This window comes from Pseudopodoces humilis, chromosome 2 (genome assembly GCF_049639895.1).
Source record: "Pseudopodoces humilis isolate 2021_Gansu_Grassland_sample_001 chromosome 2, ASM4963989v1, whole genome shotgun sequence".
Classification (NCBI taxonomy): domain Eukaryota; kingdom Metazoa; phylum Chordata; class Aves; order Passeriformes; family Paridae; genus Pseudopodoces; species Pseudopodoces humilis.
The window spans coordinates 110,311,145-110,337,878 of NC_142201.1; the positions used below are offsets into that span (position 1 = coordinate 110,311,145).

The 26,734-nt window shown below is 44.5% G+C and overlaps 1 protein-coding gene across 10 annotated transcripts in view; it reads left to right on the top strand.

The window, feature by feature from the left end:
* Positions 1 to 2,655: 2,655 nt before the first annotated feature.
* Positions 2,656 to 26,734, top strand: part of MPZL1 (myelin protein zero like 1) — a 37,416-nt gene continuing 13,337 nt past the window's right edge. The window contains exons 1-5 of one of the 10 annotated variants that reach the window (XM_005524102.2): positions 2,656 to 2,756; positions 15,895 to 16,055; positions 19,195 to 19,408; positions 24,845 to 24,977; positions 26,563 to 26,636. In XM_005524102.2, the coding sequence (XP_005524159.1) occupies positions 2,678 to 2,756; positions 15,895 to 16,055; positions 19,195 to 19,408; positions 24,845 to 24,977; positions 26,563 to 26,596 (621 nt within the window). In that variant the 5' untranslated portion in view covers positions 2,656 to 2,677 and the 3' untranslated portion in view covers positions 26,597 to 26,636. Of the gene's footprint in view, positions 2,757 to 2,935; positions 3,161 to 15,743; positions 16,056 to 19,194; positions 19,409 to 20,623; positions 21,484 to 24,844; positions 24,978 to 25,908; positions 25,927 to 26,562; positions 26,637 to 26,734 lie in introns of those variants that run through there. The other 9 variants (XM_088051900.1, XM_088051899.1, XM_088051902.1 and 6 more) reach the window with 9 other exon arrangements.

Genomic DNA, 26,734 nt, shown 5'->3' on the forward strand with positions numbered 1-26,734 from the left:
CACACTAAACAGTGTATACTGTACAATTCCTCTAGGATGTACAGAGATGCAGGCTAAAGAGAAAATGAAACCATTGCAAATGTAAAATCAGTCTAAATATATTTTCTTCTCCTCCTAGAAGTTATTACCCCCCACACCCTTTTTTTTAACACCAAAATCCTGCTTGCTTTCTGTGGCAAGCTACTAGAGAACTCTCCAAAACAAAGGATAACAGGGAAGTCAGGGCTGTTCCTTTTGCAATGTGATCTCAGCTCTGTCAAGGAAGGGAGAATGTAGGCAAGGGCTGTGTGTGGCCAAATCAGGTTTTGTACACAAAAAGGGAACATGTGAGCTGTGTGAAGAACGGTCAATTTGAGAATAAGAAAAATGCAATTTTAAAAAAGCAATTTATTTAGGTTTACTGCCTTGCAAAAATACCCAGAAGGGTGAAGCTTGGCCTTTTCAGAGGATTGAACAGTTTTAAAGTGTGCTGGAGGACCTGGAAGTAGATAGTAAACTCTGGGTACTGAGGTGCTTCCATGCTGGTAAGGGCACTTCCAACCACCCAGGAGAGCTGTAAGGTTGGGCAGAGTTTCCATGGAGAGGAAGAGCTCTGAAGAAGTATTGAGAAAAAAGGGCTTGGAATGAAAGACTTTCTGCTTTCTGTCAGTTCCTGCTCTATTTGGAAAGCAGGGGTATTGATGAATTGGCTAAAGACCCACCCACAAGGGAAGTCAAATGAGGTGCCAACCAAACAAGGTGACATTTCCCTGCAATACAGAGTTGCCTGCATGGTTGATATTTATTCCCAAGAGGTGCCCTGGATTTCTGCTAGCCTGGGTTTCCAGAAAACGTGTACAACAGTTAGATGAGGAACGTGCTCCAGAGCTTCCCCTTAAAGTATAAATAATGGATGCATAAGCTGTTACATTTTAAATCCCATGAGAACTGTAAAGTGGTGTCTGGAATCACAGCTGGGAAAAAAAATAATCTGCCTGTGTTTTTGCAGGCTTGCTTTGTCACAGCCCTCCTCAGCATGGCACACGGTGGCCTTTCCTGTGGCCTCTTTCATCTGCAGATGTGATGAGGTGTCCAGAGAGTGGCAGAGAAACTGGTGACACAGGGATCTGGGCGAGGACCAGCATCCATGGAGCCCTGGGCAGGAGCAGAGCACCCCACAGGCTTCTGGAGGCTCAGGGATGCAGTGAGCAATAGCCTTGAGATATGACTCAGCTTGTGCAACTTCTTTAAAATGCACGGTTGGGAAAACACGGCACAACAAAGAGGTTTTCAGAAGCAAAGAGGGAGAGGGAAGGATGAAAGCTTGGTCTCAGAGGGCGTGTAGCAGCTGGGAGTCCAGTCAGCAAGCCGAGGGAAATTCCAAGCAGGTATTTTCAGGAGAAAGGCAAAGGTGGTTGTGCGATTGGTGCCGCAGGCGAGCTTCTGAAGGAGCTTGTGCTTACAGGCAATGCACGCCAAAACAGGCTTTCTGAGTTAACAGGGGCAGGATTTCTGTGGAGGCAGGAGGAACCACCACTGTCTGTGCTCAGAGCTTGCTGCAGCGCTCTCCCGCTTCCCTTGGGACAAACCGGCTCCGTGTCGTGCACCCGGGGGAACTCGAGGCTGGCAGAGGGATTGGGGCACTAAATGAGCACCGGGATCTGCTCCTGCTGTCACTTCCCTGTTGGAAACGAGGCCGAGGGATGCACAGCAGGAGACTTGCATAGCTCAGAGTGCTCAGACACCACACCACAGTGATCAAACCACTGTGGTCCTTACGGGCCACAGTCACCCCACAGCTCCTGTGGCGTTCTTGACTACAGGAAGCACAACTCCACTGGAGTGACTGTCCAGACAGGGTCAGTGCCAGCTGGAATGGTTGGTACCGTGCCTCCAAAGGCACTTGGATAAGTGCACTGCAGGGTAACTGTTGGACAGCGCCAGAGCTCGAGGCCACCCTGTGAGGAGTGGATGAGGGAGCTGGGGATGTTCAGCCTGCAGAAAAGGAGGCTCAGGGATGACCATATTATTCTCTACAACCATCTGCAAGGAGCCAGGTGGGGTTTGGCCTCTTCTCCCAGGGAACCAGCCACAGGACAAGGAGGATATGGCCTCAAGCTGCATCAGGGGAGGTTCAGGTTGGACATTCGGGGAAATTTCTTCACAGAGAGGTTGATGAGACACTGGGATGGGCTACCCAGGGAGGTGCTGGAGAGGTGTTTAGCGAAAGGCGGGACGTGGCAGTCAGTGCCGTGGTCAAGTTGACACGGTGGTGTTGGGTTATAGGCGGGGCTCGATGGTCTCACAGGTCTTTCCCAGCCTCACTGACTCGGCGATTCCGTGATTCAGCGTTTCTGTGAGCCCTGGGAAGCGCCGGCCGGGAGCGGCCCCGCAGCGCCCGCGCCCCCCGCAGCACCGCCGGTTGGCCGCAGGGGGGCGCCAGCGACACTCCCGGCTGGGGGGGCGGGACAGCGCTTTCCCCGCGCCCATAGGTGACATTGATTTGACTGATGGCTCCCTTGTCCAGTCGCCATGGAGCAGCGGGGTAGGACGCGGGCGGAGCTAGCAGGGCGCGGGGGGTGTGCGTGATTGACATCAGCAGCGGCCAATGGGCGGGCGGGGCAGGGGGCGGGGGGCGGGCCCGCGGGGCCGGGGGCGGACAATGAGGGCGCCGCGGGGAGGTGGCGGCGGCTGGAAGATGGCGGCGGGCGGAGGCACCGCGGGGCGGCCCTGCGCGGCGTGGCTGCTGATCGCCGCCGCCGCCGCCCTCACCGCCGGTGGGTCAGGGACCGAGGGAGCCGGTTCGGCCCTTTAACGCAGCTCCCGGGGCGAAGGGCGGTTGCGCGGGCAGGACACGGCTCTGCCGCTCGCTGCCCACCCGGTTGGGAGCCGGATTGGCGGCGGCCGAGGACTCCCGTCCTCACGGGAGGAAGGGTCGGTGTGCCGGGGACAAAGCCCCCGGGAGCCGGCGTGGGCAGGGCAGGGGGTGCCAGGGCAGTGATGCGCGGCGGCCCCGTGTCAGCGCTGGTTCCACAGAATCCATTAGCTTGGAAAAGATCCCCGAGATCATCGAGCCCGCCCTGGGACCGAGCACCACCGTGGCTTCTTCACTCCGTGGACGCGGGTGGCGCTTGTTGGGAGAGCCACGGGGTGACCGAGGAATGGGGAAGCTGGACTTGTGGTAAACGACTTGGTTCGGTCACTGGTGAAGTATTTCGGTAGAGGGGGAATTATGTCAGTCAGATGATGCGTTTATGACTCGTATAGGTGGAGAGTAATCGCAGAACGGGTCGGGTTGGAAAGGGACCACAGTGGGGTCATCTGGTCCAGCCTCCCTGCTCGGGCAGGGTCATGCCAGAGCACATGGCACAGGATTGCGTCCAGATGGTTCTGGAATATTTCCAGGGAGGAGTACACGACTATGGGAGAGTGGCAAGAGTGATGCTTTACTAAACTGTGGCTTATGTTCTCAGAGGGCAGTGGGTTCCACACATCACTTGGACTCCAAAAGTTGCATACATTTCTCATGCCAGCTCACTGTTTATAGATGCTGGGCATGGACAGTGAGGGAATATCCAGTATGTATGGATAATGACGGATCTCTTGGGTTGGCAGTACTTGCTTAATGGGTAAAACTTTGTGAAGTACTTCAGTAGGAAACATTAAGAAGCCTGACGCCTCCTTAGTTCATATGTCTGGAAAACTGTGTAAAACTATAAGTCCATCTGGGAAGAGGTTTATGAAGAAACTGCTGAGTGGTAAGGAACTCTAAAATTTGTTTCATAGAATTTTAGAATTTGGCTTGGGACAAATATTAAAGATTATCTTGTTCCAATCCCACTGCCTTGGGCAGGGAAATGTTTCACTAGACCAGATTTCTCAGAGCCCCATCCAGCCTGACCTTGAACACTTCCAGGGAAGGAGCATCCACAAGTTCACTGGTCAACCTGTTCCAGTGCTTCCATACCCTCACAGCAAAGAACTTCCTCTTAATACCTAATTCCTATTATTATTCCTCTTCCTAAATCTGTTCCCAAAGAGCATTGTTTGTATTTGTTTAAGATGACTGCATATTACAATAAAGAAGTAGAGATATTTAAGGCTTCCTTGTGTATCTTCAGAGACAGTATTTAGGATTAAGTATATAGATATGAAATATGCATATATTGCAGTAAAACTGGGGTCTTTGGAACTACGTATGAAGGCAAGAGAAGGAAGCATGTTTCCCCTGACCACAATGAAAGGTACAGCTAAAGTAATGCTATAGGTGGGTGGGAGTAGTAGATCATTGTAGAGGGTCTAATTTATTCCTGTGTTGGCTTCTTTCCTTGCACATCCTTAATCCTCCTATCTGATTTGAAAAGCAAGGTTTACATCTCTGCATGGGCACAAGTGATCAGAGTGCAGGCCCTTCACCTCTTTTGCATACCCAAAGGAGTTTGGTGATAGGAAGGAAAAGATTACCTTCCCCTGAGTTTGAGGGTGCTAAGGAGTCCTGGGTAATCCGTGCTGTGCATTTCTTCTTGCCTGTGTCACTCAGGCTCCTGATGTTTTCTCAAGGACCTTCTCCCCGTTCCCTTTCCTCATGCTGGACTTTTCCCCTTGTGAGAGGTTCAGAAATCAAAACCTGCCTTTTTTGGCAGGGGCAGGAGAGGTGTTTGCAGAGGGCTGTAGCTGCTCCCTTGCTCAAGTGTGGCGTGTGGCTGGGTGATGTGCTGCACGCGTGGCTGCCGTGCCTTGTGCCTGCTCTTCTGCCTCTTCATATGCTCTGTGTCAGGTCTGCTCCTGTGGCAGCTAACCTGCAGTGAGACAGAAATATTGCTTAGGGTGCTGTGCAGGCCCCATTGAACACCACAGCCTGCTCTGCCAAGCCCGGTTGCTTCACAGATAAGCAGAGATAACAGAGTTCTAGGCTTGTTTTCGTATGTGCCTCTGCATGTGTGGGTTAGGAGCTCATCTTGCTTCTTTATGCTAGGTCATCTGAAAACTCTGTTGCTTCATTTACTTGTAAGAATGAAGGATCATTGTCAAATGTGCTGTCTGTGGTTCTGGGGACATTTTGTAGCATAAGTAGTTAATCTAGGTATAATCTCTTCTGTGCATGAGTGAGCCTGGAACAACCAGCCAAGAATATCAAGAAAATGGATTATTTTGCAATTGTGCATTTGTAAGCCATGTAATTATGACTTAAAGTGGTATCCTGCCTGTGTTTGACATGAGGGTGGTTCCTGATTACTCCTGACAGTCTCAAAAAATGTCCAGATATTACTGGAAAGAATAATGATGGTCATTTTTTATTATTCTTTTTGATACCAACAAAGCTGGATCTTTTTTGAAATTTATTTTCTCCTACTATCCCTTTTATACACACTCATCCAAGTGCACGTGGGCACATACACATGGGTCAGTAACAAGCATAGCATTGAGATATTAAATAGCTCAAGTGTCTGTTGCTGCTTTGAGCTCACCAGCCCATTTCAATTGCTGCTTGAAATGTTTCCTGAAAATAACAGTGTAAGTCAGGGTTGCAGTGCTCACTTGTTCTTGTGCCAGGTTTAGTCAGAATTCCTGTAGTCACCCCCGTCAGAAGCTGTTAGTCCTTTAAAGCTCAGCCCACTGGTGCTGCAGGTAGGAGAACTGCCTTGCCTGCACTGTTCAGTGGGTTCTGCAAAGGCAAAAGCTGGATAAACTCTCAGCTCACCTTGTTTGCAGCAGCAGCAAGAAGTTCTTGAATATATTGAAAAGTCTGTACCTTAATGTTTTGGTGATGAAATGAAATAAAATGGTCAGATGCTTCTTGGCCTCAGTCATCCAACAGTCTCAGTCTCTTACAATTGCCTGTGTAAGTAATAGCATGCATAGCTGTGTTGCTTGTTATCTGAATTCAAATTGATTGAATTAAACAGCAATTCCACTGCCTGTCTGTGGATACATCTTGTCCTGACTAGTGCTGGATATCCTGTGTCCCATACAGAGTTGAGATGGAAGACCAAAAAAATGAAACCTAGTATTATGACGCAGATTTCTTTAAAGATTTTTGTCTGAGTAGTTTCTAAAAACTTAACTGTTTTTCTGGAGAAGTGCTATATAGATCATCATCAGGTCATCTATCCAAAGCTTATTATCAGCATCTGTAGTGGGAGTTGTCTGAGTGTGGTATGATGTGATGTGGTTTGATCATGTATGGCATACATTGCTCTTTCTACCACCTGCATATATTTAACAAAATAAACAGCCTTGTATGCAAGAAAATACATTTTTTGAACTATTGAATGCTAACTCAGGATATCCTAGGAATACATCAGAAAGCTGGAAGCTCTCTGTATGAAAACATTTACATCCTTATGGCATATATTCTTTTTTGTGTGTGTGTGTATGTGTGGTTTGTTTGTATTACTTTAGCGGTCTGGGTTAGTGGAACCCCACAAGAAGTGATTAGCACAATGGAGAGGATGTGAATATCTTGTGTAAGAGAAGGCTGTGCCAGGAGAGGACAAGAAGTTCTGAACTGGCTTTACTGCCAGCAAAGAGACTTGGGGAGCTCTTAACTGCAGTGATTCACTGTTATCTCTAACAGCAGTATTGTGGAAAAGCAAGTGTTTACTCAGATTAGGGTTTAGCAATAAGCAGCACCCATAGCACAGAAGATGTGGCAATGCGTCCTAAGGCAGGGTTAACAGCAGTATTTTTTGCTGAGCAGGTTGAAAGTTTTTCCTCCCAATCTCTTTTATCTTTAAGGAGCCATTCTGTTACTTGTCCTGAATAAGTTTGTTTTGTTTTCTCATCTGGGACAGAGTTCATTTTCCTCATAGCTTGGATGGTGGTAAGTTTTGAACTTGTGGGGAAAAGAGCCTCGATAACAATGTTTTGCATTGGCTTGCATACCTCAAGGCCTTTTTTGTTTGTCACCCCTCCCTGACAGCCGGTGGGCTGGGGGTGCACGAGGAGTTGGGAGGGCATCACAGAAGGCATGGTCAGCAATAAAAGCTGGGAAAAGAAGGAAAGGGGCTGTTTGGAGTTACAGCATTTGTCTTCCAAGGCACTGTTACGCCTGACAGAGCCCTGCTTTCCTGGAGATGCTGAACACCTGCCTGCTGATGGAAGCAGTGGGTGATGGCTTGTGCTTTGCCTGTAAAATTGTTTTAATCTCAACCCTCGAGTTTTTTCACTTTTACACTTCCAGTTCTCTCCCTGATTGCACCGGGGGTGTGAGCGAGGGGCTGCGCAGGGCTGAGCTGCCTGCTGGGGTTAGCCCACACTGCTTGTGTATTGTTCCCCTTGGCTGCTGTGCCTTTCACCTCCTGCATTTTTATGTGTCTGTTGAGTTGGCACTTTCCACTTGGTGCTGCTGCTAGGTTTTGGCTTGAAGTGCATAAAGAGAACTGGAAGGCTGTGGTTGTTCTTGTGAACTCTATTTCCTACAACCCTGCAGAAAAAGATGCTTTGTGGTACATTACATTTACTGATGCTTTATGCATGTGGTGTTAAGGGGCATGAAGAGAACTTGCCCTGAAACATTGATTATACCCTACCTTCAGTGTTTCAAATCATATTGAGATTCTGATCCTTAATGGAAGGTTAAACTCTGGGCAGTATTTCAGCTGTCAGTGGCTGGTGGCATTTTCAGTCCCATGAGATGGAAGTAAATGAGCTCAGGTCATCTCCAGGTGGGTGAAATGGCCACTGCTGGAAGCGTTTAGAGTTGGCTGCAAGCCACCTGTTGTTCAGTAATGTGTTTTTGTGATGTGTGCAAGTGAAAGGTGGTGAACAGGGCTCCCTCTTGGTAATAAATTCCATAAAGCTGTATGTGCAGCAGGAGTTTTGAAATCTGACTGGTTTCTGTGTCTCGAAGTGTTTAGATCAAGATCTTGCAGGATCTTGCTTGATGGGAGATGCTGCTCCATTCGAAGGAATGGCTCTAGAAATCACCACACGTGTAAACTGGGAAAGTTGATGTAGAGTGCCACAAGGAAGGCCATAAATTCTTCACAGAAGAAATGTTCCTGAGAAAAACCAGCTGCATCAGATCCTACTTGGTGCTTCCTAACCCTCCTCAGTTGTACAAAACAGTATACAGTGGACTGGGCTAGGGTGTTGGTCTAGTTTGAAAGAAAACAATGGTGAAAGGGCTGTTTTGAACACAGATTAGTTCCTGATCACATTCATCTCATTCTGAGTGTGAATGTGAGCTATTTAAATTGGCACCACCACTGACAAATTCTTGTGGAACAATGCTTTGAAATATTTAGCATGAGCTTTTCCTTTTGGTTTTGTGGTTGTGCTGCTGCAGGTTATAGCTGGTTACAAGTTTGCTCAGCAATTCAGTTAGCAAGTAAGTGTGAGATTGCTGCAAGCTTGGTGCCAGAGCTGGCTGCAGATGTTCAGCAGTCCATGGATCTGTAAGGAATCTGGTCGTCCAAGGGCTTTGGATTTGCCTGAACTGCTGAAGTAAGTCTCTAGTCACGCCAGAACAGATTGGCTGCATGAATACCATGTTAGCTGAGGAGGGTAATCACTTGGATGATGTAATTTCATCAATCTTCTTGCTCAGTTAGGTGGTAGGATTTTATTTAACAGGTTACAATTGAGTCTCTCTGTATACAGGAAAAAATCCTGTGCTCACCTTTCAGGCTGATGGAAATACCAATACTTGGCAAGAGATGGACATGATTCTGGTTCAGCAATGATGAAGGTGGGAGTTTACTGTTCACAGAATGCCACTGATACTTTAGATGGTTCAAAGTGCAGCTTTTGCAGATGTTTCTTGGTGTGTATAGACTGAGTTGGTTGCAGTTTGGTGGATTGATTACTGAAAAAGGGCAGCTTCTTATGTCCGATACGTAGGTTTTGCACTGTATCTCCTCATGAAATTTTTGTATCCACATCCTAAATTCTACTGCCTAGTTTGTTTTGGAAATTGGTAATTCCCATGCTACTAGTGATAGATTTTGCAAAAAGATGCTGCATGCCATCAACAGTTGTCAACTTGAGTGGTATTTTTAACATAGTTTCACTTGAGATAGTATTAATAACCCCAAAAAAGAGAAAAAAGCCTGGAAGGAAGCTTTTGTCCCAGCCAGCAATATGTCAGCCTCAACTGTCCACTCCATGGGTTTGGATTTTGCTGTTGTTTGGTTGTGGTTTTCTTGTCTACAACTTCTGATCCTTAATACTCTCTTTTCCTTAGTAGTTGTGACAGTTTTAGTGGATTGCTATAGCAATTTTAGGAAATGCTTGTGATGGTGGGATGCTTTTTTTATTCTCTCTACCATGTGTTGAGATGTCTACCCAGCTTCTCTCAGATCTAAGTAAGCTTCATTCCCTATTTGTGGGAAAAACTTGGTGTATTTCAAGGAGACTTTTCTGTCTTTTCTGCCTTTCTGTAATCTTAGTTCCCATTTTCTGGCATCTTTCCTTTTCCACAGAAAATAATGTGCTGTGTTTGTTAGTGACTCTGTTAGTATTGCAACATTAGAGGTAGAACAGCTGCCATCAGCTGTTCCAGTTACCCTTTGCACTTTGAACTGCTTTGCTTAACTTGCCCCCTTTGCGTTCTCCGCTCTTTCTGTTTTGTTTTGTCACTAAGAACTGTTTACTTGGATTTGAATGCTTGTAAACTTACTTGGGCATGGAAGGAAAACCACTTCAGAGCTGTTGAGCAGAAAAATGTGATGTGTGGTTTGGAAAGTACCTGAGCTGCCGATTGGTGTCCCAGCCTGCAGCATAGGCAGGGAAGTGTTGCTTTGTGATCCCCAGGGAAAAGTACTAGAAGTAACTAGAAGTTACTTGCCTCAGGACTAAGTATCTGCCCAAACCTGACATATGACTGATGCTGTAATAGGTGCATGAAGCTGTGCAGCTACACTGCTTACTTGTTCATAGTTCTCAGCACCTTTACAAGCATCTCTGTTTTATGAGATGAGAGAGTGATATAGCAGTGAAATTATTTCCTCAGGACTGAACAAGAAATCTCTGGCCTGTCTGGCAAGGGAGCTCAGGCATTTTTTGCTGTTTCTCATGCTTGTTCTTCATTTCTGGTTAAAGCATGGGCTTTGAAAGTAAATCTCAGCATAGGTTCTTATGCTGCTCCTTGGCAGAACAATGAGCAGCTCTGCGTCATATGGAGGAGAGCACGCCAAAAACTGGCCCTGCCGTGTAGGAGGAGAGGGAGGTACCAAAGTTTGGTGGCTCTGGAGATTTGTCTTGAAGTCCTGTCAGAGTAGGTGCATGGAGGTATGGAAGGCTGAGATACATGGATGTTATTGTCTGACATTGTTTGCCAGCTTAGCCACAGCCTACTCAAGACTTCTCTGTGAAACTGCTTTCCTTTCACTTGGGGTGTCAAGATGCTGTTTTTTCCCTCCTTGGGTCAGGCAGAACTTAGCTCAATGTGCAGAGGCCAGGAGAAAGTGAATGTTGCATTAGCAGATGCTTGTCTCTGCTTGGGGAATGAAGGTTTCCAGCAGTGTGGTGACAGGAGGTGGTAGGTGTTTGTGGGCTGGGTGTCACAGCTGTGCTTTCTGGTTCCTGAAGCTGCAGGGTGCTGCAGGACCGGCTGTGTTACGGAGACAGGAAGCTTGCTTTCTTCCAGCAGCCTGGGTTACTTGACAGAATTGGCAACCTGGAGAGATGCTGTAGCAGCAGCTAAAAGCTCTGCTGGTGAATTGGCATTTGAGAGTGAAATTAAATTCTTCTGTCCTCCTTCAAGGCAATGGAATTTAGTTTTTGTTGCTTTGAAACTTAGATGTCAAGATTGGTTGGTGTGTTTCTGTCTACTCCTTATTTCTGTAGCTGGTGGTGCTTTTTGTCCTGTGTAAATGCATGCAGTGCAGACATCAAGGTCGTGGTGACAGGGGGGCTGCAGGGACAGTCTCCATGAGGAGGGGCTGGACACATGTGGCTGCTTAATACTTGTGTGTTGTCGTCCTTATGAGGTACACCTTGGTTTGCTCCCGGGTGGAACTGCTGGCATGGGTTCTATTTTTCTGTTAAGGCTAAACAATGTGAAGGAATTCTTTGTGTGGAAACTGTATCCAGAATCTGTGTGCTTTAATAGATCTCATGCAGTTTCAGAGGAATGATTTTGGCATGTCTGCTAAGGCAGGAAAGCTAAGGTTTCTCCGCCAGGTGTTTTATCCTCAGTGAAGAAATGGTCTATGGAGACAAGTGCCTGTAGTTGCAGTTGGGGACTATAAGTTTGTTCTGGCTTTCTGGGATGTTTTGTAGGGGTTTGGTTGCTATTGTTTCATGCTGCTTGTACAGAGCAACTGCTTTGTAGGAAAAAGAACTAAATGCCATACAACCGTAGTTGAGAATGCTGTCAACAGTAGATGTCTCACAAGACACTTAGCATTGAGTAAGAGTATTTGTTAATGAAAGCACCGATTTTCAAGTGTATATTGGTTTTGTGACCTAAGACCCTTAGTCATTAGAAAAAAACACATCTTCCTTTCTGATGAAACTTCTGAGCTGCTGGGGAGACCAGAGTGAAGATCCTGAAACACTGAATTTTCTGTCATTTTATCAAGACCTTTCTTCCATAAGCGATTTAATTTCTAAATTGTAAACATGGCTGTATTACCAGGTGTCTTTGAGAGAAGCAAAGCAAGTTGCTTGTATTAATTAATAAACTGATGATTAGCCATTTCAAGAGGAGGAAAGTGACACTCTTCCTGGTGTAGGATGGGAACTGTAGCAGCCATAAGCATCCGGTATTTAGCAATCTGATTAAAGTTTCCATGTGGTCTGTGTTTGTGCTGGTGGAAATAAGATGCCTGTGATTACAGTGTTAGCTGTTTGCATTCTTGGTTTGTTAGGTCTCCTGGTGATCAAACTGAGTTGAATCCAGCAAAATTGAGTTTATTTTGGTGTGTCCACAGTCTTAATTAACAGAACGTTTTCATTGGATCCAAGATCTCAGTAGAAACAGTGGTCTGCAAAGAAATATTAATTATCTATATGTTAATTAGAGTAAAACTTAAGCACACAGAGGGATTTCTTTGTGATACGCTATGAGAACAAATGGTCAACCATATTTCTACATTAAAAATGTAGACTAAAAATAATCCTTGCCCAAAATATTTTCTTACAAATCACTATGAGGCAAGTGTAATCAACCAGGGGGTACAAGTAAAAGTAGGAGAAGATTACTTCAGTTTTAAAAGGCATTGATCTCCAAGCAGTGGTAGCTTAGTCGCTGTTGGATTCATACAGATGCAGTTATCACAGACTTTGGAGGGCTCAAAGGAAATGAAAGGATCTTGCAAGTTTTGAGCAGATCCTCCCATGCCTGAGGGACAGCATTTGGAAGGAGGTGCTACAGTTTGGATTTGAAGAGGTTTGGATGAGACCAGTGCTGTAATGGTGGCTGGGGACAAGAGTCTCTTCACAATGAAACAGGGATGGGTGCTTGGTGTCATTTCCACTTCATGGAAGGAAGCAGTGGTCTTGCATATGGAATGTCCCTCTCTTCTTAGGATCACCCTTGGGGCAGCTTGGCTACCAGGAACTGCACTACTTTTACTGGTCAATTACTGTCCATATGTGCAGAGCAAAAAGGATGTCACAATAATGAAGGCCAAGGTACAAACTGGAGGTTTTACTCTGGAGTCAGCTGAACAGGTGACTGGAAACTCTGAAAGAACTCTGGGAAGAGTTCAAAGTGAGAGGTGCTGCACAGGTGTTGGGTTGGAGAGACACGTGGCAGGTCCATGGTGGTAAAAGCAGTTGTGGAGGGCTCTGAGCTCTGCTTTAGTCCCATTTAGTGTGAGCTGACAACTTAGCATTGGCAAAGATGTCAGACTGAGGCTGTTCTTTGAACATAAGGAGACAGATCCTGAGCAGAGACGCAGATCTGAGTAGTCAGTGCAGTGATGGGAGCTTAAACTTGTTTTGCAGATGATACCTCTGAGGTGAGATACCGAGAAAAGAGAGACCTGAGAATAGAGAGAGCGTTGATGAAGAATGAAGATCCGTGATGGGAAAAATAAGAAAATATTAGTAAGGTTAGAAAGTTAGCAAGAATATGAGCGTCTTATCCTATTTCAAGATCAGGAGGATTGTCTGGGAAGGAAGATGTGGATGGAGAATTTTCATTGCAGTGTGGGGGTTGAAAATGGAGCTGGAGAGAGTTATTGTAGTTGGAGTAAAACTGCTTGAACAACACTAGAGATTTAAAAGAAATGGCTGAAGAGGCACAGGTGGGTTTTTTTTAAAAATTATTTTGATGATAGCCGAGAAAAATAGAACCGTTTTTCTGTTGAAAAGAGTAAAAGCAGCTGAAGGCTAGATGAGATGTTCAGAAGGAAATACTGGGGCTACAGGCAGTTGGACAGGGTGAAGAGATCAAGGAAGATGCATTGGAGAAGAGCAAATGTTTATTTTTGCCCTATGTACCTTGCTGACCTTCCCTTCTTAAAGTACTCCTCTCTCAGACGGTTTCCTGTGATCATTTTTTCATCTTGAGAGAAACTAAGGCTGAGTAAGCTTAAGGAATAGAGCAGTGTGTAAGTGTGACTGAAATATGACTCAAAATTCAACTTTCTCCAAATGGAATATTTAAATAGGTGGAGGAGCTGGAAGGTGGATGTAATCCTGGTAAATGCGGAAAGAGGAGAAAAGGAGATAGAGCTGGAGATGATCCATGTGGATTTTATTATGACAGAGGAGGCCAAAGAGTTCAAGGTAGTGGGAACAGCCAACATATCAGTAAAAGTATGGATTTAGAGGGCTGAGGGTGAACAAATCTTGTGGCCTTTGTCTCATGCTGTAAGACAACAGAAGCAGGAAAAATATTTTCGAAGCAGTGAAAAAGGCAGAGGGAAAATCAGCAAAGAAGAACATGAAATTGAGCCAACAATAGGACAGATGAAAATTAAACTTGATAGAAATATCTGTACAGGATTACATAGTTCCTTCCCAGACTAAGGAGGGAGAAGTTGTTAAGTTGTTTTTTTGGGTTTTTTTTTTTTGTTTTTTTTTTTTTCTTCACTACAGTTCTAGTGAGTTAGAACAGTGACTTCTTTAGATTTCGACAGATCTGTGCTACCCACTGCCTGTGTGTGGCAAGGAGTTCTCTGTACCATGTACAAGCAGACAATGTCTGTGCAGACTCTTTTCTTCCTACACGAATACTGAGGGCATCTTGCTTGTTTTATGCTTGAAAGGGAGGTTTGTTATGCGGTTTGGACTTAGTACAATGGATTTTATTTTATTTTTATTTTCTACACCATTAACTGGGAAAAATACATAAAGCACAGCAGCTCTCAGTTCATTTAATTTGGTTGCTAGAGGTCTTTGTATGTTCCAAATAAATATTTGGTAGTTGTTTTACAAAAGAATATTTTTTTGGCCCGTAGTCAGAATATGTACAGGAGAAAGGAAGCTCTGATAGAATCTTATGATGAAAATTCACCACCCCTACTCTCCATCCTCCTTGGGGTGCTTTTTCTCTTGGAAATAAGAGCAGTGATTACAGGAGAATCTGAAGTATCAAGAGATAACCTAAGAGATGGGACTGAGGAGTCAGTGAATTTTGGAAGTGAATAGTCTGGACTCTGAACAGCAGAATTAATGAATGGTGGTTTCTTCTGGTTTTGGTTATTGCAATTACTGTGATGTGCTCAATTCTCCCACCCATGCTTGCATGCTCGTTCTGTCAGATGCTTGCTGTCCAACTTCTGAAGGCTTCTGAGCTGGTTGCTATCACTGAGTTAAAACTCAAACCTCATGATTTAAGGTTTGGTTTGCCTAGTTCAGGCTACTTTATTCAAAGCTGAGAAACAAATCGGCTGGGGTACTGATGGAGCAGGAAGGTTTGTTCTCCTTTTCTAACAAGGGGATTTAAGGTACTGCAGCCCAGAAACATAGAATCCTATGAACAGAAGTAGATGGCTGTTACCATCTCTATGCTGAAAATCATGGTTTAATAAAAATCAAAACTTATATTTGAGGTACCAGGAACACACATGTGCACCCACCCACACTGACTTGACAAGATTTTTGTTTTCACGTGGATGTGACATGAACCCAGACAGACATTCTCTTGTTATGTCACAAGATCATACTTTGTTTTTGTACATAAATCTGAATGAATGTAGAGATGTATCTGCTTAAATCTGGATAGGGATTGTACATTGGCAGTTTAGAAGGTTCCAGATAAAGAATATCTTCAATATGTTTTCCAAATCATGATGAATTCTATTTACTTATTAGGGAAACTACCAGTACAAGCACAATATTAACCTTGATTACTTTAAATTTGGAGGGTGTTTGTGGTCTGCTTTCTGTTTTGACTGTGCATAAGGTAGAAAAAAAATTAAACTACTCTCATGCTTCTAACTGTAACTGAGTGATTATTTGTGAGGCCTTGCACATACAGACCTTGGAGCATGGCAAAGAGCAGGAATAGATGGCATAGCTGGGAGCGAGAGAAGTTTGTTCCTCAGCTTTCTGGAGGTTAGCTTTTGTTTTACCTACAGCTAGGAAAAACTGGAGATATGAACAAGATGTATGACAGAGAGGAAACTGAGTGTAATAGCTGGGCCGGGTTGTTAAGTTCCTCTGATGAGGCTTAATTATTACAATGCCTGTCGTCAGCTGGTACAAAAGAGTTTTAAACTCCTCCTTTGCACCATAGAATTAGCTTCCACAAAGTGTTGCAGAGGAAACATCTGTGAGTGGAAAACATCCTGTCACAGATAATACAAGGAAGGAGAAGTGAGTATATGCTTGGCCTGCTCTATACTTCTTTGATGGCAGGTATAATGCCATGTCTGTGCAATCACTCGATGCAGGAGTTACTGATGCCTCTTCTCTTCTGCCCTTCTAGGCAGTGTGACATGAACTTCCTGATCCTCAAAGCAGCACTGATATGTCTTGTTCTTCTCCTTTCTTCTCTTTGCCTTTCCCATGCAGTCCAAGTATCAGCAGTAGAGGTCAACACCCCGGAGGAGATGTTTGTGGAGAACGGGACGGACGCAAAGCTCCCATGCACGTTCACATCCGTAGAAGTGATCAGCAGTGCAGCATCTGTCTCCTGGAGCTTTCAACCTGAGGGAGCAGCCACTCGTATCTCAGTAAGCAGTGGCTGGAGGGGAACAGACCTGGGAGGGGAGACTGGGATAGTTGAGCAGCGGTTGTCTAGTTGGTTCTAAGGAGCAAGCACATATGGCTTGGACCCTCCTTTGTGTGCCTTATCTCCATCACTCTGATTTTAGGGGGCTTTTTTAGAGTTGTATGAAAATATTGCAGTCTTCTAGATCTCTGCCAAGACACACACCAAGGAGTGTGCAGCTACCACAAAATACACTAGATAGTCTGTTAGTCTTAGGAGAGGGATGTTGGTATGGAAGCTGTATGTATGAAGTAGATGAGCATCTAGGAATTTTGTAAATCCTCTATCCTTTTGCATTTGACTGAACGTAGCAGTCACAGAATTTGAATTATCACTGTAATTGCAGTGTTACATTATGTATTGTGCATGTTGTTTATTTTGCTTCTGTACTGTATAGCCTCTGCTTGAAAGGGTTTAAAGTAAGACTAGTCTCTGGTTTCAGAACAGAATTGAGTAGCTCAAATCAGTAAGCAGTTACATTCTCATATTATAGTTACTTGACAAGTGAAAAATCAGGCTAGCAAGGAACTTAGACAAATAATATTTGTCATTGCTCAGTTACTGTATGTTAGGCCCAAGTGGGCTCAGATCCTTTGGATGTAAATCTTCAAAGAAATGGCTTTGGTAGGTTGATAGCTGTCTTCTTCCTCTTCTTCCTCAGACACTTGTGCCTCTTTCTTGTACCTTGTCCTGAGTGAGAATTTAGAGGAAGCAGAAAAAGGAACTCTGGGATAGCTTTGAGGATGTGGGGATAGCAGGTTGCTCATCCTGTTTGTGTTTGTCTCCTACCCTGCAGACATGAGCTCTAGGAGCTCTTCAATGCTCGGAGCAGAGATGGTCAAAACCAGTGTGTGAGCATCTTGCTCAGTATATAGAGCTCTGAGGAGCAAGCTTCTGAACTCTTGGTGAAATAAATACTTAGTTTTGAAGAGGGAGCTCTTCCCATTGGGAATCCAAAGCAGTAGTTGGGCAGAAGCTTACGGAAGTAGGGCATATTTCCTGCCAGTGTTGAACAGGATGGGTGAAGAGAAGCCATCTGTTTGTGTGTTTCCCGTTCCCCATATATCCTGTTGTGCCATTCCCTTTCTGCATCACTGTTCAGTCGTAGGAATAGAGCTTCAGCACATAACATTCTTTTTGGAATTGAAGTCCGTTCAGATATTCCACCTGGATGTAGTTGTCAGCACAACTGAAAGAAAAGCAAATTGTCTTTGAGCAGAAGTGACCCAGCACAATTTGATGTTAATTCCCTGTTTCTTTTGAGGGTCTGGGGAAGGTGTAGAGGGGATGTTTATTTATGAGCCCAAGTCATGGCATTGCACAGCTTGGTGGGTGTCAATTTGAAAGATCAATCTCATGATCAGCTTATGTCTGAGCTAAGCCCATGCATCTCTTGACAAGGATGGTCCTGTGCCCCTTTAGAATCACACTGGCAATCTTGTGGCCATGTGGTGAGGCTGACTCAACTGTGAGCTTCCCCTGATTGTCCCCTTCCCTCACCTTGTATTCCAAAGAAGTCTCATCTCACTCCACCATAGGCAAGGGATGGCTTGAGTCACTTAGCTTGTGTTTTGGGACTTATTTTGCTTTGTGATTTCTGCTCCCCCAGGTGAGGTCATCTAGAGAGCTGAGGAATCTGCCTCTGGCCTTCTAGACTTCCAGTGGGATGACTTCCCCTGTGCACAGGGGTGTGGTAATGCAGTGCTACTGTGTTAAAAGTTACAATCCAGCTGGAAAAGCTGCAGTCTGATCCAGAGTCCCTCCTAAATGTTGGCAGCTGACTGTGTGCTTGCCAGCTTTCTACCGCAAGAAATACTTTGTTGAATTTATGTTAATCTGTAGACAACAAGTAAGATTAATTGCAGCAGGACAGATGGCCATGATGTGCACATACCTGATCTGGACAAGATCCAAAGATCTTGTTCAAAGAAAAAGATTTGTGCTGCTAAGTGATAAGGCCTGATATTCAGAGTGCAGGTCTGATAGAGAAGGTGTTGGAATTGCAAGCCTGAGATCAAGGGCAGGAAAAGGAAAAGGGATAGGAGATGACTTGAATGGAAATATGACTGTCTTGTAGGCAGTCTGTTCTGTGGCAGAGACACTGCTTTGTAAATAAGGCAGGAGAAAGAGGAAGCTGGAATATTGTCCTAAATTTCTTTCATTGTTCTCTGGAGACTGAACTGAAGGGAATTCAGTTTGATTCTTGATTAGGTTTGTTTTGCTGTCTTGCAGGATATCCAATTAAGAAAGGATGTGGTCTTGCAATTCTTCTGCAGCCTTGAGGCCTCACTTAGGGTATCCCATGTGTTTGAAAGCAGAGTTGTCCTGAAGAAGTCTATGCACTTCTACTTCTGTAAATTCCAATTCTGGGCAGGTATAGTTAGGAAATACTCAGTTCCTCCTTAGTCTGTACTAAAGAGGTTTATTCTTCAAAAATTTTTGGTTGCGTATAGGGAGTGTAGAGCCAATGTGCAGCTTAGTCACTTAAAAACTGGGAAACAGTTATATTTAGTTACCTGAAGGTTTCTGGAAAACAGCTATATGTACTCTAAATTGGTCATGGGATTTTCTGAGGGGGTGGAAGGAAGGGAGAGTGTTGCATGTTAATTTAGCTGCACTTTAGTTGCAAGTAACACAGCAAAACACAAGACGAGAAACTTGATATCCTTTTTCTGCTAGGATGCAGGCAGCTTCCTGTGCCTGAAAGATAGATGGCTGCATTCCAGGGCTCTTCTGTCCTTTAATTACTACCAGGTTACCAGTTTTTTTTTTCTCTTTCCCTTACCTTCTTCTCTGCAAAACTGTGTCCCCTGCAAAACAGAGAAAAAAACCCCAGCCAATCCAACCACAAAACAAATCAAAACCAACAGAAAACTGAAACTTGCAGTCTCTTGTGCTGTTATGGTTGAGGTGCAAGCATGGTTATATGATCAAGAGGCAACAAGGCTGACTGAAGTGATGAAGCAGGAGGATAAAAACCTCACCTGCTGGCTGTGTGTAACACAATTGGCTCTGGGAGAATGCTGTAATAGTGGGAGAAGCATGGTAGCTCTGTACTTGCTAATTGGATTGTTCTTATATCCTCTTTTCCTTGACTGCAGTTTTTCTATTACTCTAATGGGAAGTCATACCCTGGAAAAGACATACCATTTAAAGACAGGATCACTTGGGCTGGAGATCTTAACAAGAAAGATGCTTCTATCACTATATCAAACATGCAGTTCCGGGACAACGGCACGTACATTTGCGATGTCAAGAACCCACCTGACATTGTTGTCAAACCAGGAGAAATCCGAGTTAGAGTTGTGGAGAAAGGTATTCATTCACCCTATATGATTTTTTTTTTTTTTCCTTCTTGTTTTTTTTCCCCCTCCATTTCTTGTTTAAATCACTTTTATTGGGGGTGGGGGAGTAGCCTGGAGGGAATAATTGCTTTTTTAATTCTCTTCTTCCAGATCCTAATAATGAAACCAGTATCTGTCAGCTGTTTAAAAACTGTATGTCATACCCTTTCCTCTCTGCCCACTAATTCCTGTGGTTTAAACAATTCTTAGGAAAAGCTGATGGAAAGGCTTGATGAAGACACGTCTTCTCATTTTGAAGTCCTGTGAATATATTTCCTGCATTATGCTACATCAAGGGTTAGGGTGACTTATGAAATCTAGTGAGCAAGGAGAAAAAGTAGCAGGCTCTTCTTTTTGAAACTCTTCTGGTATATTTAATGGAATGCAAATGTATAAATCTGGTCCAAACATACAGAAAGCGAAATGCTACTGTGTTCCATGCAAAGGTGTTTGTGTTGAATGTGCATTCAGTCTCTTACTCAGGTATTCTTAAAAAATCCATGGTGGCTCTTACAAACTTCAGGGCCTGCCTACTTGCAGTCACATGAGGCTTATGGCTAACATTTGGTAACATTTGTCACAGGCCAAGAGCACTAAGATTCTGTTTGTCAATTTGGCTCTTTATTTCCCTTGATCATCCAAAACATTTGATTGTTCCACCTCAGCTGGAGGTCATCCAAAATGTGATGTTCTTCCTACAATGAAATGATTATTACAGTAATTGCATTACCAAATTTATAATTTAGGAAGGTCAAGAATAAATGTTGAATTCATAAATGGCAGTGCTGATGCAGCTATTCCATCAGTATGTTAGGGCAGATGCCCATGTGTGTGTCCCACTTGGAGTGATACTGCTGCTAGAGCAGGGGTGTACCCCTGCTCATGAGGTCATTCCATATTCTTACGTGGGCAAGGTCTCTAATTTTTCTCTTCATGGAACAGTTTGGGTTGGGTGGGACCTCTGGAGGTCCAACCATCACTTAGAACTTTCTGTTTCTTGGAAGTTTGAAGCCTATATAAATTGGGTCTGTTTATTTTCTCACAATGATAGTCACTATGAAGAAGCAGTAAAGCAATTGCTGGTTTGGCAAAATCAGGCTGTCATGGAAAAGCCTTTTCAGATTTTAACCCAGGTTAAGCAACTAAAGACTGACTTCAGTACACTAAGTAAACTGTTATTTTTCAGCAGGCTTGCATGCTGGCTTTCCTATAGTTGGGCACCTGGAAGAGAATCTCATCGATTCTGAATGGAGACTTGTGTTAGAAATACTTCTCACCATCAGAAAAAATGTTGCAACAGCGCTCGTCAGATTCTTAAAAAGGCAGTGAAAATGGGCTTTCAAGCTCTTGTCTAGGTTGTAACTCATCCTGAACTGAGCTGGAGCAGTTTTTTCATTTGGAATAAATACATGATGACACTTGTGCATGTTGGTTTTTTACTAAGTATGCATCTAATAGTACTGAATAATATGTCTGGTGTTGTAAACTGTCCAAAGCCACAGCCATTCTTTGCACATTGAAATGACCTGATAGATGATAGGTTAGCTTTAGGTTTTGGATTAAGAATTTAATAAGTTCCATTGTGGCCTAATTTTTAAAAATCGCCAAACTAACCCAGCTGATTTTTACTGCAGTACCTACATGGTGTTTGCACAAACAGCTCTGTCAAGTGTGTTGGAAGAATTCTACTGGCAAGGATGAAAAGCAAGGCTGTTTTTTCAATAGACTATCTGAATCTGGAAAGGACTACAATTTAAAGCCTAAACAACAGAAATTCATAGGGAATTCAATATATAATGTATATTCTTACATTAGGCTGACACTGCTTGTAACAGGAAGCTGCTTAGCAATGTGTTCAAGACAGCTTGTGTTACCTGTGGTTGACACATGGGGGGAAAAATTTAGAATGGTACAAGAATCTTTACACTTAGGAGCAATGGAAATGTCGCTTTCCTGCCTCTTTCATAAAACTGATACTGACGTGCTCTCAGTGAAATGGAAATTGCTCTGAATTTCAGTAATAATAAATGAAAAGTGTTCTCTGAATGGCTGGATTTTTGGTTTTTGTTGAGCTGTTAACTTAAATATTGGCTTTCAGAGCTGGTGTTTGGTTATGTAGCTAGGACTGTCTTTCACAGTGAAGTCATTGGCTGCTCTCAAGTGCTTATGAGGAATTTGTGTAGCTCTAGAATTCTGGAAAATATAGGGACCATTTTCTGAAAAGCAATAAAGTCAGGTTCTTAGTTTTACATGTGAACACTAGCATTTTTTTATACAGTCTTAAAAACTTTTACTAACAGGATTTAACTGCTGTCCATCACTCAGATTCTACCAACCAGAAAAACCCTCATGAGTTAAAGAAGTGACAAAACTGTCAGAGTTCTAATACCATTCTTTCAGCAAATACTCTGCTCTATAGTTTTGGATTGTCACTTGCTTCCTTGCTCTAATAAAATGTGTGTGTTTTCTGGTGTACAAGGCAGCATCAGGTCTGCTGTCAGAAATGCATGTCTGATTTGATGCTTTTGCAGACAGTTATTTCTGCACTTCTGGAAAAGTGAAAAAGCACAGAAACTAGGGAACTCCTTATATGCCTCAAAATAAACTAGTTCATTTTTGCATGGGCGTCAAATCCAGTCACATCTTACATATCTGAATATTATAACTTGTAGGACTCTTCTTAATAGCAGATGGATCCCTGGGCTGCTGAAAGGTTCTAGAAAGAATGTCTTCCTCTAAGTTGTGCCGTTCATACCTTCATTTTTAATTTCTAACTAAGGCTCTGAATTCCCGTATTGCTCTGAACTGGCATATCACACTGGAGAACCAGGAAAGCTGCTGATGTGATGTTTGGCTGAATGATGTTACGATCAGTGAAAGAGACAGAAGTCAGGTAGCCCTTCTGCTGAAAGTCACTGAATTCCAAAGGAACAGGACTAAATGTAAGCCTTCTCAGTTTTCTCAGTATGATGCCCCTGCTTCAGGGTACTGCTGGTCTGTGGTCCCTGCTGGAACGAGTCAAGGAGGGTTAAGGGGCAGTTCCACCTTTCATATGAGGAGAAATGGAGGCAGCTGGGATTGTCTGGCCTGCAGAAGAGAAGGAGGGGTGTTCTAGGCTGCAGAAGGGAAGAAAGACTTGGGAGAATCCTCTCACCAGATATTCATGTACATTGATAGCACCTAAAGAAGACTGAGCCAGGCTCTTCAGTGGTGCCTAGTGCCAGGACAAGAGACAATCGGCATAAATTGGAACACAGGAAATTCTGTCTGCACTTAAAACTCCACATTTTTACTGTGGTTGAACACTGGACTAGTGTGTTGGTTTGGCAAGGCCTGGTTTTAGGTAGCAGGGGAGTCACAGAGATGGCTCCTGTGAGAAGCTGCTGGAAGCTTCCACCATGTCTGGCGGAGCCAATGGCTGATGACTCTGAAGATGAACATGCTGCTAGCCAAAGCTGGGCCAGTGAGAGAGGCTGGTAAGGCCTCTGTGATGACTTATTTAAGAAGAAAATCAAAACAAGGTCATGGGGGTTTTTGCTACTATCCAGAGAAGAGGCGACGATACGTTAGGGAGAACAGCATGGTGATGCCAAGGAGGGGCAGGAGGTGCTCCAGGCAGCTGATCCCTCTGCAGCATGATGAGGACCATGGTGAAGCAGCTGTGCCCCTGCAGCCCATGGGGGAGGTGCCTATGCTAGAGTGGGTGGATACCTGGAGGAGGCTGTGATCCAGTGGAAGACCCAATGGAGAGAGACAGTCCCTGTTTCCAGGCTGGAGCAGCCTGTCCTTGGAGGACTACACCCCGTGGAGAGACCCATGCTGCAGCACTTTTGGGAGCACTGTGTGCCCGTGGGAGGGACTCATGTTTGCAGCAGGTGTGGTAGGGTTGATATTCATGGGAGTGGCCCCATGCTGGAGAAGTTCATGGAGAGCTGTCTCTTGTGGGAGGGACCCCACGGTGCATCACGGTAAGGACACTTCACCCTGAGCAGCAGAAGCAGTTCATATCAGTGATGAACTGACCAAAACCTCCATGTCCTGTCTCCCTGCACTGTCAGGGAGGGACTGTGGGGGAAAAAGGTGTGTTAAAGGCTTATTTTATTTCTCATTATCCTCCTCTGCTCCTGTTAGTAATAAATTTCACTTTGCAGCTGAAGTTTGAGCCTGTTTTGCCCTTGAAATATTTCTCCTTGTCTCACTCATGAAGCCTTCATATTTTTTATTTTTCCCTCCTTTGCCCAGCTGTGGCAGAGGAGGGTGAGCAAGCGACTCTCATGGGTGCCTGGCATGGGGCCAGTGTCAAACCACAACAACTCAGTTGCCTGAAGAGTCTCTCATCCTTGGAGATAGTCAGATCCAAAGTGGACAGAGTATTGAGCAAACTGTGCTGCTTGGCCCTGCTTAAGCAGAGGGTTTGGACTGGACAGTCTCAAGACATCCTCTCCAACCTTTACAATTCTGTGATGATCAGATGCAGGTGTCTGAGATATATATAAGTGTAGGTTTTGCCTGTTGGATCTTTTGCTGATTCGCTTGTGTTTGGTAGAAGTAGCTAGAGTAGCATGGAGTCTTGTAAGAAACCCTCTGGCCTGAGATGTTCCTTGTGTTAACCACGATGTGGGGGGAAGGAAAGGACTTTGTTCTTATTGGGAAAAGCTGTAATGGTAGTCTGTGTATTCTTTGACTTGTAAGTATTTTGTACTCATTCTCTGATTGGCTTTTGTTTCTGGCTGCTCTTTTTTGGCCTACTCTCCCCCAGAATAATAATAGGGAAAGCATGAGTAAAGTAATACTGTGTTTGTCTACGTGTTTTCCTGGTATTGTACAATGATCCTGACTTAAGAAGGGAAAGAAATGAGTCTGTAAAAATGTACAGGTCTGTATTTTGAGACACCAGAATCACGTATAAACACTGCTAAGAGTGATCCTGGGTAGGAGCTCTGCTGTGTGCTGCATGCTCCCTGGAGAAAACCCAGCATTCAGCACTCCTAGTGGGTTAGCGATGTGCTGTGTCCAAATCTGCTTTCAAGCATGCCTGCGTTTTCCTGTTGACCTCGCTGGGAATTGCCAGATGGCTGTAACCTGTTTTTTTTTCCCTTCAGATACAAAATGAGACAGGGTTGTCCTCATTGTCACTTGTGTTCCCTGACATGTAAAAACCTTTGGTTCAACATGAACTCTCTCCTGAAGGATTGTGACATTAAGAACACCTGGTGTATGCTCTGTTCCTATGTTACTCTGCTGGCTTCCTTCTGCCACTGCCACTTAGGCTGCATGCTGTAATTTCTGGGTATTACATTAGTATCTCTTGCTCTAAACTAATCCAGGCTCAAGGGCATTTGTGGTTTGCACTTCTGTTGAGCAGGGAATGCAGAAGAGTTGAATGTTTTCTCCCTTCTCTCTGCAGACAGCCTGCCTGCGTTCCCCATTGCCACCGTGGCAGGGATAGCCATCGGTACGGTTACAGGTCTCTCATCGCTCATCTCTATTGTCGTGTGTCTTGTCATCAGAAAGAACAACTCTAAAAAACGATACTCTGGGTAAGAGATCTCCCTCCTCACCCGTGACTGATGTGAGGAGCAGCAGCAGGATCAGAGGGAGGGCTTAAAGAGGGGTAGGAGTTGTTTCAGCCAAGCCTTGGCAATCTCAGCTAGAGATAGGTATGGTTATGTGGAACTGTGATCATCATTAGTAATTACCTCTGTACTGTGCTTGAAGAAACTTACTGACCATGAGTTGCACCTGAAAATTACTAGGTGTTGAAGTTGATCCCCAGACACAAGGATATATGCCCTCAGAGCATTTAATCCAAGACCCCCTAGCTCTGGTCTGTTCCCATTCCCTCCAGCTCTCCTTTTCCTTACCACCTCCAAAGGAAAAGCACCATACATGCACTTTTAAGGAATGCTGTGTATTAAGATTAGGACTGGGTTTTTCTGTTACCAGTGTCTGCCAGTGTAAGCCTGGACCAAAATATTTGCCAAGTACTTGCCAAAATCCCCTTCATCACCACGCTTAAAAGTAAGGAAGGAGTAGCCACTCAGTATCCACGTTCTCCTTCACTGTCTGGTTTTTGTTACCGTCCCTGTTACCATCCCTGCAGGGTTTTTAGTGTTAGGAGGGTAACTCCAAAATGAAGCACAGTTCTTTGAGTGGGCATATGAAAAAGCAACAAGAACTGACAAAGGCAGATGAGAGTCCTGTGGTGATGAAACTTGCTGCTGGAGGAGGAGGTGCTTCCTTTTTTCTCCTCTCTAATTATCTGGTAATTTGATTCTCTAAGAAAGAACGAAAATTATGTATGTAGTCTTAGAAACAACCCCAAAACATACAAGTTTCTTCTGTTCTTTGCCCAATAAATATTCCTGCTTATTGCAGGTTCTTTGGGTTGCCTGTGGGATAAAAGAAAATCACTCCAAAAATAAGCTTGTGGGGATTTCCAAATTAAACTTTGCCCTGTCCTTTTCCCAGTTGGAGAGCTTAGACAAAGTGAGTTGGCTATTGCCCATTGGTAAGGCTAAATACAGCAAGGGTGGCTGTGTGTGCTCAGAATTGTGTGGAAAGCCTGGTTTTTTCCCTTTCTGCATGTGTCCTCCCCCTAAGAACTGAAAAGAACCCTGCAGTATCCTGCACCAGCAGTGTGCCTGAGGTGGCCTGCTTGCACTGCTTCCCACTGACCCGCTCTCCAGTGTCTTCCTGCTGGAGGACACATGTTGGTGTTGAGTCTGGAGCAGTAGTTCATGCACTGTGATTTCTTGTAGCAGATTTAACTACTCTCTTGGAAAAGTAATATCTAAGGTTTAAATCCTGCTTTCACTGACCATGCCAGCTCTGCATGATGTGTAGAAAGAAACCAAGTGTGCTGTGACCCCCTCCAAACTTACGGACTGTCTTCTACATGATGCTAACCCGGTGTGTGGTGGTGGAGAGAAGCACTTACTCCTAGATAACCATTCTGCCTTGAACTGAGGTGGGCTGGGGCCCTGTGTGGCATCTGGAACCTCTGCATGGCCACGGTTTCCATTCATGCTCTGACTTTGGTGGTTTTTTTGTTTGGTTTTGTTTTTTTTTCTTTCTGCCTTGGTGTGTTGGGATCGGATCCTGCTTACCTTCCTCTCCTTACAGAGATCCTGATATAGACGCCAGATTGGGGATGTAACAGGGCTGGGTCTTCTCTTCCAGTCCCACTAGACACCATGGTAACTAATCAAGTTGGTGGTTGCTGTTAATACCTGTGTGTGTGTACACATTTCCTCTTCCTTTGCTGACTAACCAGCTAGCTCTCTACTAACATCAC